A 13334-nucleotide genomic window follows, 5' to 3' on the forward strand; every position below is an offset into this window, starting at 1 on the left:
TTATTTTACATGTAGCTTTTATTATAGAGTATTATAAAATACTTCATATATACCAGTTACTCTAATTATCACTCAAAAATTTGTCTAAGTTCTTAAAATGAAATTAGTGTTTGATGATTTTTTTAAAAATCCCAAATTTTGAACATTTCACGGAGCACCATTTAATCCATTATTTTAAAAAAGGAAAGAATATGGCAGAAGGGAGTTAGAGAGATCCACTGCTAGGATGAGAGAAGCTGAACAGAAGACAACCCTATCCTGGACACTCGACAAATCTGAGCTTTATGGAAGAGTGGCGAATCACGTGAAATCCCATTTGGAGTTTGCCAAAATGCATGTTGGAGTTTCAGAAAGCATGTGGGAAAAGGTTCTTTTGTCTGATGAGGCCAATTTGGCTTTGGCACAAAGCACTATGTTTGGCAGAAACTCAACACTGAGTACACCATCCGCACAGTGAAGCATGGAGGTGGTAGCATCATGTTGAGCTTGTTGGTCTCTTGGATGCTTTTCTGACATCTTGTCCAGTCACTGACTATTATTGGACAGCCTCCTCAGGAGTGCTATATTCTTTCCACTATTTAAAGCTCAGGATTTTGACACACATGGTTCAACTCCATTCAACTAACTATGTCACTTCTGATGGTAACTGGTTCCACCAGAACTAATTTAATGAGGTGAATACTTATCTGTATATTGTAAGTATATTGATTCCCCCCAGACTTCAGTATTATTGACTATTTTGTATAGATTCATGACATATAATCCCAATTAAGCCGATTTCATGTCCACTACAAAAGGTAGAAAATTTCGGGGGGGTGGGGGTGAGTACTTACAGAAGCCACCATACATTTATTGATTTAAAATGCATATTTATACCCTAGCATTGGATTTATTTTTTGTTCTCTTTGAAAGTTTGTGTTTCATGTACCACTTGGAAATTAAGATTCAGATTCTGACAGGTTCAAAAAAAAAATTTTTTTAAAAAGCACTGGGACACAGAAGTGAGTGCTGCATACACATGGGTAGCCTTTGAAAAATTTAGATCAGAAAGAATCCTGCTCTGAGTCTTATGTAACATATACCTCCAGGCGCTCTGTCATAGATGAGTAGCGTGCCGTCCCACAGGCCTGCGAACAGGAAGCTAGAAGCATGTTTGAGACACAGGACAGGACAACCCATAGTATTCCGGAGGTCCAGAAGACACTGAGCTGATGTGTCCATGCTCCCATAGACCAGAATACTGTGGAAAAGAACATATCAGAGAATAATGAGTTCATTAGTACCATTTGCCTGGCCAATATTATGTATGAATTATAATGAACACATTATTTGTAAATTTAATTTATTTTTCCTGAATTCTTTCAATGGTCTGTTGATCTTTTGCTAGCCTTCTCAATTACACAGTTTACTCATAACCTTCTTATATTTTAAATCTTGCCTTGTTGTGTTTATTTTGATTATATTAATTAGAATTATATACATTTCTTTACATTTTGTATACAAATATATTTCTAATGTAATTTCTCTTTTTTATTTAAGAATTTCATTCAAAGGCAAAAATGGAGCAAAAGAGGATTATAGTTGCATCATGTTCTCGACAGAGGAACAACTTATTACAAAGAAGACAAGGCAGAACAAATGGCTGGCACAAAAGGCAGAACTGTACAACTTTGCTATTTGATGTTAAAGTGAATTGTCAATTTGGACAGAAGACTTAAGGTTTGATGTTAAAAAAAAAAAAAAATGAACCACAGGTTCTGTTCACACATGAGCCTTTCGATAATTTCACAGGAAAGCTCCTAGGTCACATCTGATTATGTTGAGGCATCTTCACCAGCATTTTAGCTTTGCCTTGCATTCTTCTTAAACCCCTTTAAGCCTAGTCAAAACAGACTTTAGGTGATAAAACCAGCAAAAATGAGAGTACTTTATCCAGCAATGTAATAATAATAATAATAATAAGCAGAAAATGTTCATTACACTACTTGGCAAGAGACCTAATAATTGTATTGAAGCATAGCTCACTTTTCACTGCATAGAAATACAAAATGCTATTTTACACTGTCAATTATTAGCAAACAATTTCATTTATTCATTAATTCGTTATGCTTCTCAGGATCGTGGTGGATCTGGATCCCAGGAAGAGGTGGGAATACCAGTCCATCACAGGGCACGTCAAACACCTTCACACCTAGGGGCAATTTGGTGTAGCTAATCCACCTACTGGCATGTTTTTGGATGCTGAACCTATAGGAAACCCACACGGATACATGGAGAACAAGCGAAACTCCACCGAGGAGCCTTGACACCTCTCACAAATTTAACATTTCACAACTCAGTTTTCACCAGTTGGTGGTTGGAGCAATGATCAACCTCTTAAATCAACACCAATCACGGTACCTGCCATCATCCAGGCCGACGCAGACTGTGTTCCCGGCAGCAGCGGCGTTATGGAGAGCAGGATCGGTGGCGTCAGAATGACTGGGCTCAGACACAAACTCCAAACACCGAACAGGAGCTCGTACCTGAAAGCTTTTCACTGAGCGTGGAGTAGTTCGATTCAGGGAGAAAATCTCCACATGACCCTGTGTACAATCTCTGCCACTCGCTACCTGCAAAATAAACAAAGCAGAGATATCACTGAAGGAGACAGCTACTTAAAGACGAGTTAGTTTGCACGTCCAAAGCAGTGGCGTGCTCAGGTTAAAGAAGGATAGCCGAGAGAAAGAAGTAGCGAGAAAGACACCAAGAGAATACAAAATACGCATGAACATACAGAAGATGTCTGTAGCCTGCTTGAGTGCCTATGTCATATACATTTCCTATCGTATAATGGTGCCCATGAAAGATGGTGGATTTTCTTAGAAGGTTACGGGAAGATTAGTGACAGACACAAACAATTAAACTACTTGAACATCATCAGTAACAGTAACATCTATGTTACTGTTACTGGTCCAGAGCCTATCCCGGAAACACTGGGAGTGAGATGGGAACACACCCTGGATGGGATGGCAGTCTGGTGTGATTCCTGCCTCTGCCCTGTATGTGTAGAGTTTGCATGTTCTCCCCGTGCTTTGGGGGTTTCCTCCGGTTTCCTCCCCCAGTCCAAAGACATGCATTGTAGGCTAATTGGCATCTCCATAGTGTGTGAATGGATGTGTTTGTGTGTGTGCGTGATTGTGCCCTGTGATGGGTTGGTATCCCATCCATGGTGTCCCCCGCCTTGCGCACTGAGTTCCCTGATTAAGCCTCCAGGCTCCTTGCGACCCTGTATAGGCTAAGCAGTACAGAATATGGATGGATGGATAGTTCATGCCTCTGAGGTTGCCAGATCTTTCTTAAGTAGAAGCATCTGAGATAAGGTTTTTTAAAAGCCATTAATTTTATATAAATTTTATATAAATAAATTTTATATAAATAGGGAACATTTGCAGTCATTACACTACTGAAGATCACTTTACTGTCTGTTCTATCCCGAGGTATAATCAGGGCCAATCTATAATCCATTATGTTTGACCAATCAATGTTCTGCATTATTTCTAACTCCCATGGACACCAGGTAAGAAGGTGAACCAAATGTTGTTGGAAATAATGACAAAATGTGGGATTATGCATTTGCCACTGCACTGTACTGTTATATATATATATATATATATATATAAAAAGAGAAGCTCTATTTGAAATGATTCCTTTCCGCTTTATGATTGCGCTTGCAATGCTCGAGTCGGACTGCCTTGATCAAATTTCCACTTTTTCCTCTTTGCAACAATATTTTTTGCCTGTCAGCAATTTCAATTCCAAAGCTGAGAGTAAAGTTGAAATCGAATACCCCTTCAAATCAAGGCTGCTTTTTCTTGGATATCTCACATTCATCACCACTGTGCCTAATGCATTCAGAGATTCATCTAAATGACTTTTTTTTTGAAGTCATATTTAAAATTGAGAGATCTTTTCATTGCTGGAAAGAAAAAGAGATCTTTGAAGTATTTTGGCACTATTCAACAATGTTGGGTTTTGTTTTGGACCGATGATTAACTGGAGTGAAATAAAAGCACATTTGGTTGGTTCTATGGTAAATACAGAGGGCCAGTGATGGCTGCTTAGGAGAGTAAAATCTAATATTTATCAGTAGCTTCATAATAAAACTATTAGTGTTGAGCAATGCATTATATCACAAAAAATGATGTGGGGCAAACTATTACACACACACACAAATCTAAACTTCTAAAAGATCTGTTATCTGTCCTTTTGTGTAATTTGTACATTGCCTAGACAAAGTGTGCTAAGTTTATCCATCCATCCCTCCAACTATTTTCTTTACCACGTATCCTACACAAGGTCATGGACGAGCCTGGAGCCAATCCCAGGGAACTCGGGGCACAAGCCAGGAGACACCTTCACACACTACGGACAATTTGGAAATGCCAATCAGCTTATAATGCATGTCTTTGGACTGGGGGAAGAAACCAGAGTACCTGAAGGAAAACATCCAAACACAGGGCAGAAGCAGGATTTGAACCCACAACCCTGGAGGAGTGAGACAAACGAGCTAACCACTAAGCTACCATTGATTTCTAAAATAGACGTTTTTGAAAAATAGCATCTCAGATAGAGCTCAAATCTATGACAAGACCGTCACTGAGAAGCTGCATGAATCTACAATCTGGGCTAGTAAGGAATCAGTCCCAGCCTCTCATCTTCATACTATTCTGTGTATTTTTTTTTCCTATGACCACTGGTGGTGGTGGTGTGCTCGGTTCCATAAAAGTCCAAAAGAATAATTTTGTCAACAACATATAATCTGAAGTAGAGCTGCAAAAAAGGGAAGTCTATATAATAATTGTTATTTTATCCTTGAAAGATAGGGGAATATTAGCCCTGTTAGCCCATTTCTAGAAAAGGAGTATGGACAGAGTAAGCCTTTTAGAAATGTAACTCATTCAAATTCAAATTCCTCCAGCAAATTCCTCCAGCAATAGAATCACATACTCTCACCAAAGGCATACTTGGAATGGGTTGCATAATAAATTAATAATCCACTCTAAAGAAACAGCGGGTTTTACTTTTATCAATACTCCCTCGTGGCACCTTGTTCATTAATAATTCATTTCCAATGCAGCGGAGATGCTCACAATTACAAACTAACTGAACTCATTGGCAACCCCAGCGTGACTTCGCGCAAATTGGTTCATCCGTCGATGCTTAACCCTAAATCCAGCAATTACCAAAAGCTGTCAATGAGTTCAAAAGCTTGAAAAGAACCAAAGTGCCAAGTGTAATATTCACAAAATGGCACAGTGGCAAAAAAGAGAAGATGTTTCTGGACAGCGGAGATTAATCTGATCTCTAAGAGCGAGCCGCAAGGCCTAAATATAGCGTTCAGCCACAGAAAATTCGCCTCGATGTTTCCGCACCATCATTTATATGATTTGTAACACAGCTACAGGATGTGTAGCTAAAGGCTCATGCACTTGATAGAGAGACAAAAAGCAAATAATGGCCTGCAGCACCAGCTGCACAAGATAGCCTAGACTTATCTTTTAGTCCAAATCCTTAAAAATCACCCCATCCCCGTGTTAGCACTGCTCATCCTCTCTTGGATTCAATCCAATTCCTCCCCAAATCCAGCGAGATGGACAAACTCATCGGTACTTGTTTAGAGGAATAGATATCTGGAATCATGCCCTGGACTCGTCTCTGTTTCTCAGCCAGGAAGCTGTGAAAGCTTCCCGTTAAGCCAATGCATTGTCAGAATTAATAAGACTGTATTTGAGGACGAGAGTACGTAGGAGCAGAACAGAGCTGTATTTTCTCTCTTCCTCTTAATGGGCAGATTCAGTTCTTCTTTATCTTTGTGTAAATAATATATTTAATATATAAAATATATATCGTCTCTGCTTTAAGCCCAGTATTCCCAGGATAGGCTCTGATCAGGATAAACTGCTTACTGAAGATAAATGACTGAACATTTTTCCATCAATCCTTAATAAAAACTCAAAAGCATCTAGATGATTTTCTGATAATAAACTTCAGTTTTGTGGTGGGTTTGGAGGGCTGAAAAATCCACTAGCTTCTGACATGTGAACAAACATTTGAACACCGTGACGCAGTGAGCTTTTGTGCACAAGATATACTCACTAGTACTGACAAAAGATACTCTCATGCAGACCTGCAAACCCTGAAGAGGGCTGGAGGGGAGGAAAAACTCTGTAAACTCAGCCCAGAAAAAATACATTTTCAGTATAGTCCTAAATCGTTTGTATAACGTACTGTAGCTCCGGGAAACCATGAAATGTTTCCACACTGTTGATCTGCTGCTCAAACTGCTTGAACACGTCTGCGCTGACTGGCACAAGAGGACAAACAGCATACTTATTTTCAGATTCTTATTTTCATTACCTAAAATTAGATCTATGTTAGCTATGTTTAATGTTAGCTATGATAAACTTGTTTAATGTTTAATGCATACTTGCATAGTCCTATCTTAAAATGTGGAGTTCCTACAAAAAAAAAAAAAAAAAAAACTTGAGAAGGTTGGCAGGTTTTATGATGGACATGGGCCTGGTTATTTTTTTGGTTTTCCACATCTGCTTACTGATTGGGGTTAAGGTTCATCTGTATGAACTCGGAAGCCAAAATAACCTCTACTATAAAATAGATATTAAAATCCCACATGGTTTTCCATTCAAGATAATTGGCTTTCTACTCACCTGGTCACTCTATGAAGCTTGCAGTAGATGAGGAGTATTATTTATTTTAGCATAACTGGATGGATCATTTAAAATCAAAGTAATGTTAAACAAATTGTCACATGGTAAACACTTAAACTATTCCTTTGTCAAACGATCAATGAACAAAGGCTGTTGGAGTCTATAAAGTGAACGAAGGGTGAAAGCTGCACATCTCAGTAGACAAGGTGTTGTACTCAAGGAAAAATCAATATTTTAATTAGTATCAGGTACCGAGAGGCTACGAAGCTAGAGAGAGACAAATAAGAGGAGGGGAGGAAGCACGCCTGACTCACTGACTTATAAGCAATGTCATTAATTTGATCAAAGCCACAAGAAAAATCCCATGGGGCTATCTCGTGTGGCGTGATTAGCGCCGTTCCTCATTGAGGCGGCATGGCGTGAAGGCTTATCCTCCCTCTTGTTTTTCTCCATTTATCCAACTAGCATGAAAATTCCAGTAAAGTAAATGACAACTGACTTGAACTAAAAGTTGAGTCGATTGGACTGGAAAAACAGGCACACAGTATTTTTACTGCTAGCATGATGAAATTCATAACTAATTAAAAATTTTAGTCATGACAAACACAGTATATAATATAATTTTGACCTTTTCTGAACTGCAATGTTTTAGTTCTACACTCTAAAAAATGCTGGGTTATTTTTTCTACCCAAACGCTGGGTTGAGCCTTTTGGGTCATTTAATTGGGTTATTTTCTCAGTCTTGGGTTGTTTCTGGGTAGTTTTATATAACCCAACTGCTGAGTTAGTGGCTGGGTCATTTTCACTGACAGTTGAATCAAGGCACCCCTCCCCCACCCTGACGCCTCAGCCCAGCTCCTTGGGTCAAAACAACTCAGCTCAGACTGTTTGAATTCACCTCAGGTGGAGGTAGCGGTTTTCACATGGAAAGACTGTTAGATTTGTTTTGAGAAACAAGGTTTGCATCAATATATTTATCTATAAAACCATTACTATACACTAGAAAAAGCAAAAATGTGCGATAACAGTCCAGTTTACATGACATTAAATGCACCGCTATCTTCATTAGCTTTGGCTTACTTGTTTGTAATCCCACTGGATCGTAAGTTCGTTACTCATTTTTTTTTTTTTGGATGCTTTAAACATCTCCTTTGATCAAAATCTGACGTTTTCATCTTAAATATGTGACTTATTTGAGTCATTTACTTCAAAGTCTGTATATAAACACCACTTTGGCAGCTCTAGCAATACATTTCTTGTGTATAAATAAAGGAGACACCATGTTGACATGTTTGTTTATAATATGGCATATTTGACATTTTCAAAGGGTAAAAATAACCCTGAAATTATTCACCCATTTATGAAATAAATTTAACCCAGCATTTTTGTAAAAATTAAAGCATCATTTGGGTTCAAAAAACAAACCATTTGATGGGTTAAAATTAACTACTCAACTTGATGGGTTAGTTTAGCCCAAAATGGGTCCTATCCTATATTTATCAAGCAATTGGGCTAGAAATAACCCAGCTTGGGTTGTTTTTAACCCAGTGTTTTTTTAAGAGTGTAGCACTGTAAACTATGATTAGCCCCAAAGTGAAAAGGGAGCAAATTACATTGAAATATTTCATTCCAAATGTGGCATATCATCAGCCATAACAAAAGGGGGGTTAGGGGTATGTATGTCAATTTTACCTACCTTTTATGCAAGTCAATTGCTAAATCACTTTTGAGTTTTGGGTGGGTTTAATAAGAGCTGGACTGGATTTAATATGGTCTAAACACTGGTTCAATATTTTCAAGCCTGGGCTGGAAATGATCTCTTTTATTTTCAATGTAGAAGTAAACTCATTTGAAATGCCTTAATCATTTAGACTCTATTCAAAATGTATTTTATTTTAGTTATTTTAGTTCTCATTGGCCGACTTTAGACCTTTCTTTAAGACATCACCTCATTAATCAGCTTTTATTTTGTCTAAACATTTAAATAAGCTTGACTGAGGTGCCAAATCAGACAAAAACCCCCATGATGTAATTTCTCTTTCAGATTCACTCCCAAGTCTTGCCCAGAATATCCCCAAATACAATTAACTCAAACACACAGATAAGGGCATCCTTTTGTGTCTAAGGGCACTGATTGGATTTGTCCAGCTGTTGTGGACTTTAGGATTATGTGATAAACTGAACAAAACTAGAGAGCATGGGAAACTTCAAAAAGCGTTATTACTTGGTTATTATATATAGAACAAAGTAGTGGGAGGTTGAATATTGACTCGCTTTATGGATCTTGAAATGATTTTTTATGAGCAGGAACTACTGTTATTAGAGATTCTAACCTTGGGTCTTGTTTTGATGTTATTATCCCAATATAGCAATGTTTTGCTGTAGAACATGTTGCAACACAAGTCTTACATTGTAGCAGTAACCTATGTCCTTATGTCAGTATGTCATTTCAGTTACACATCCGATCTATAATGAATGATCAATGCATTGAAAACATGCATTCATAAGGTACTATACACATGATTACAATTCATTTTGAAAATACAGTGCTATTTAGCTAAATAAATGGTGTTAATCAGGAAGCACATTTCAAAAAATTATATAGTGAAAATGATTCAATACATCTTTTGTTTACCTTCATCAATAATATATACACAATGCATTGTACATAAAGTGTAATGCATTTTCATAAATAAATACTAATGTGTTATGAATATACTATAATATGTTAAATATATTAAAATTTTATTTATTTTTTTTTAAAAAGTATTTTATTGTATTGTGCTATTTAGTTGTTATCATATTAACCTGTTTGACTGGTCCCTTGAATTGAATGGGTTTTATCCAAACCTTAGTAATTCAAAAACATAAAATAATATCAACTTGTTCTGCCAGTGGAAAGTTCAATAAAAACATTAATCTATGGCTCAAATAAATAGCCAAAATGTTATTTTACAAACTTAAATAATGTTCAGTGAGGGGTCTGCTGAGTTTATAGTGTTTAAAGTGGTCCCTGGGTGTAAAACGTTTCAAGAACCCCTATTACAGATGTACAATCTATATGATGATCTATGGCCTTCATATTATATATATATATATATATATATATATATATATATATATATATATATATATATATATATACACACACACACACACACACACACACACACACACAGGGTGTCCCAAAAATCTCCATACGCAGGGGAAAATAACACTTTTTAGCAAAATGTCTTCGAAAATTTTTCATACTTAGTTTATATTATATGTATATTTTTTCAGATAGCATTTAAGAATGCCTTTGACAAAAGAACAACGTATTGAAATCATTCTCATGACTGCATCGAGAAGCTGTCACAAGGTTGCACTGGACTTTAACAGGAAACATGGCGAGCACATCAAATGCTGCCAAACTTATTAACACATTCACAAAGACTAAAAATGTTGCAGACCAACCGAGAAGTGGACGTCCACCAACAACCACTGAAGAAAGCACAACCGATGTGGTGCTGACAAACACAGTTCCCTATGTATGGAGACATGTGGGACACCCTGTATGTATGTAAGTATATATATCAATCACAGGCAGACAAAGTGGTTTAATGTGACTTACCCAGAGATATCCCTGAGGAAGCGACGTGCTCGCTGCAGAGAAACCAAGCAGAGCACATTGGACTGGATTGTGCAGAGCGGCTTCTAGCTAAAAAAAGAAAAATCTGTTTTTAATGGCAGTAATATCTTCTAATAATACATTTTCAATGTCACTGTAAAAGTGAATTCAAACCAGAGTGTCTGGGAGCATTCCTAAAGGGATAGTTCATCCAAAAATTAAAAATACACACAATTTTCCCAATATAAAAGATATTATAGCATCTGAAAATTGCTTCAGTCATCCAAAAAAAAAATGGTGTTCATAAGGCTACATGAAATCTACAAAAGCATTTTATAAACCCACATCAGCTGTGATACTGTATATGTCAATTTTGAAGTCAAGCTGACTCCTCAATCAACTGATAACATTATGTCAACAGAAATCTATGTCATGATACCTTTCAGACTTCATCAAGTGGCATAGTTTACCAAGTGAGGGTTAATAGGGAAATGGAACAATGGTGGCACTTCCAAAAGTCTTCTGAACTTGGCATTAGCCAACTTGAACTTACCTGCTTATAACACTGTGGCGTAGTGGTTTTGACACGGATACCCATGTCACTGTAATAACATGTTAGTATTAGTTCTGAATATTTTCTATGAGTCTTGGCGAAAGTTTGGTTTTGATATTTGACGTCACATCAATAGCATCATACAATAAGTACACTGAGCTACTAAGTCAGTTATAATTCTTACGTACGTACATTAACGATAGCACAACCTTATGTCAAGAAGAAGCTATGTCACCTGATTTAGGTTGACTTAGGAGTTATGTTTGCTTGAGGTCAGAATTTACAGCATGTGATGCTTGTTGCAACACACCTTTTTTAAATGCCTATGAAGGTTTATTTCTGTCCTCAGGAGGGGCTTATATAGGTTTCGTGTAGTTTTATGAACATTTCCTTAGATTTTTTTGTAACCTAGACTTATTCATGAGTTATTAATTAATTAAGGTGGAAAAGTGTGTAAATTTCATTTTTGGCCCAAGTAGTGGTTGCTCCACTGAACAAACGCCTACAAATCCAACTGGAAAATGCATTTGATCCAACAAATCAAAAACATTGGCGATATTGATGTTTTATTTTGTTTTGTTTTATGCATCATCTGATATGATGCCAGTCTCTCTGAAGCTTTATGTTGTGCTATAAATAATAATTTCCTTTTTGATTAAAGTCATTCCCTTTGGTATAGCAAAGCCTGCCTTTTCCACCAAAGCCTGAGGTTAAGAACGAGCTCCAGTTGCTACATGTTTAGCATGTGCAGTCCAATTTTATGAGCATGAATAAAAATAGTTATTTGTTCCAGCACTCCTGAAGGCATTTTCATTTGGAGAAGGTAGTGGCTAATGGTAGGCCTGAGAGCTTTTCACAGCAGCTAAACACAGAGCGCTAATAAAATGGGCAATGGAAGGTAGGCCAAGGTGCTTTCCTGCTGCAAAAAGTGTGTCCGTATTGTTGGAACGCTAAGGTCTAAACACTGTTTATGTACTTTGAAAGAGTGAGTCAGTGGAAGTAGGGTTATAGTGACTATAACTGCTGCTGATATGTTTTCAGATCCATGCTCATCAAAACCAAATGGACAAAGTGGCAGCATTAAGAAATCAGCATCATGCAAATTTAGCTTTAATAAATAACTTAAATATATTGATGCAAAATATAAATGATAGAAAATTGATAATTATTGAAACAAATACCAAGTGTTTTTTTCCCTTTTTTTATGTATTGAATGTTATATCATTTGAATATTTGATTTACTAAAACATAATGTTGTGCAGTTCATGATTATATGTAGGAAAATCCACATCATTTCACTCACAGGATCATAGAACAGTTATATATATACTGTACAGTAAGTCTGATCATAGGCTGTGTTATCGGTCTTTATACCACATCCCTGCTGAATGCTCGATTCTGTAGGGATTCTGATTGGTCGGAAGCTGTTGGTTAATTTTCTATAACAGCAGCTCTTACATTAATTCCACAAAGCAAGGCAGATCACAAGTTTACATTAATGTGTTTATTCTTTTTTCATACAGTACCAAGACAAGCTGCATTTTTTTTGTCTTGTTAAGACAAAAATTAAGAGGCCTGTGAGGTAAAAAAATAATAATAATAATGTTTATAACTGCTATAGGGTGATAATTGTTTCATGCATGGTCAAAACATTAAATCACAGTAACTATAGAAAATAGTTCTAAAAAATTTTAATTCATAAAATAAAAATCATTAATACACCAGTTACTGGACAAATTAAATTGTTGTAGTAAAATACTTCAGGGTGTGCTGTTATTGGAAAATAATCAACTTCAGGGTGGTACAGTATTAGTAACTCTGCCTTGCATCGTCACTGATTATATTCTAACAACAGCATACTGTACCGTGTCATGTTTTTGCATAGTGTAATTTTTTGTGATATTTACAAATCTTTCTGACATTTTAACACAACACGTATGATGACATCAGTTAAAATTTGCGTTCACAAAAGTAATGTTAAAAAAAAAATTTGGCAACCATTTTCTGCTTTGCAAAACATTTACATTTGGTCTAAAACATGAAAAAATGCTGAAGGGAAACAATATAAAGTACTGTGAGAATCTGTAAGGATTCAGAAGCTGGGACTATTGCAGGGACATGAGTGATATTGCTTGTATGACAAAAAGACAATTTCTAAGCAATGAACATGAAAGGATAAATACAACCAAGAAAGTGAGAAAATAAATCAAGGAAAACCAAGAAGCGAGAAAATAAATCAAGGACTTTTCTTTTAAAGATTAGAAACTAAAAACCTGCAGGTTTTGATAATGGAAACAGTGTTATTATGTAGGTAGGATTTTTTTTTTTAATTGAAGAATGATAAGAGACATTTTTAACATATACTGTACTGTAGATTTGTATTTTACTAAACTGGAGAATGTTAACAGTTGTTTTTATTGTGATTCTGAGTATTATTATTTACGTACTTTTTTAGAATAGG

The 13334-nt window shown here is 36.4% G+C and overlaps 1 protein-coding gene across 2 annotated transcripts in view; it reads right to left on the minus strand.

The window, feature by feature from the left end:
- Positions 1-13334, minus strand: part of arhgef10la (Rho guanine nucleotide exchange factor (GEF) 10-like a) — a 147246-nt gene that overhangs the window by 18861 nt on the left and 115051 nt on the right. For both annotated transcript variants that reach the window (XM_053653400.1, XM_053653399.1), the window contains 3 exons: positions 10324-10410; positions 2401-2612; positions 1083-1240 (listed from right to left, as the gene is read on the minus strand). In XM_053653400.1, coding sequence (XP_053509375.1) covers positions 1083-1240; positions 2401-2612; positions 10324-10410 — 457 coding nt within the window. The remainder of the gene's footprint in view (positions 1-1082; positions 1241-2400; positions 2613-10323; positions 10411-13334) is intronic.

The sequence above is a fragment of the Ictalurus furcatus genome, chromosome 21 (genome assembly GCF_023375685.1).
Source record: "Ictalurus furcatus strain D&B chromosome 21, Billie_1.0, whole genome shotgun sequence".
Taxonomy (NCBI): Eukaryota; Metazoa; Chordata; class Actinopteri; order Siluriformes; family Ictaluridae; genus Ictalurus; species Ictalurus furcatus.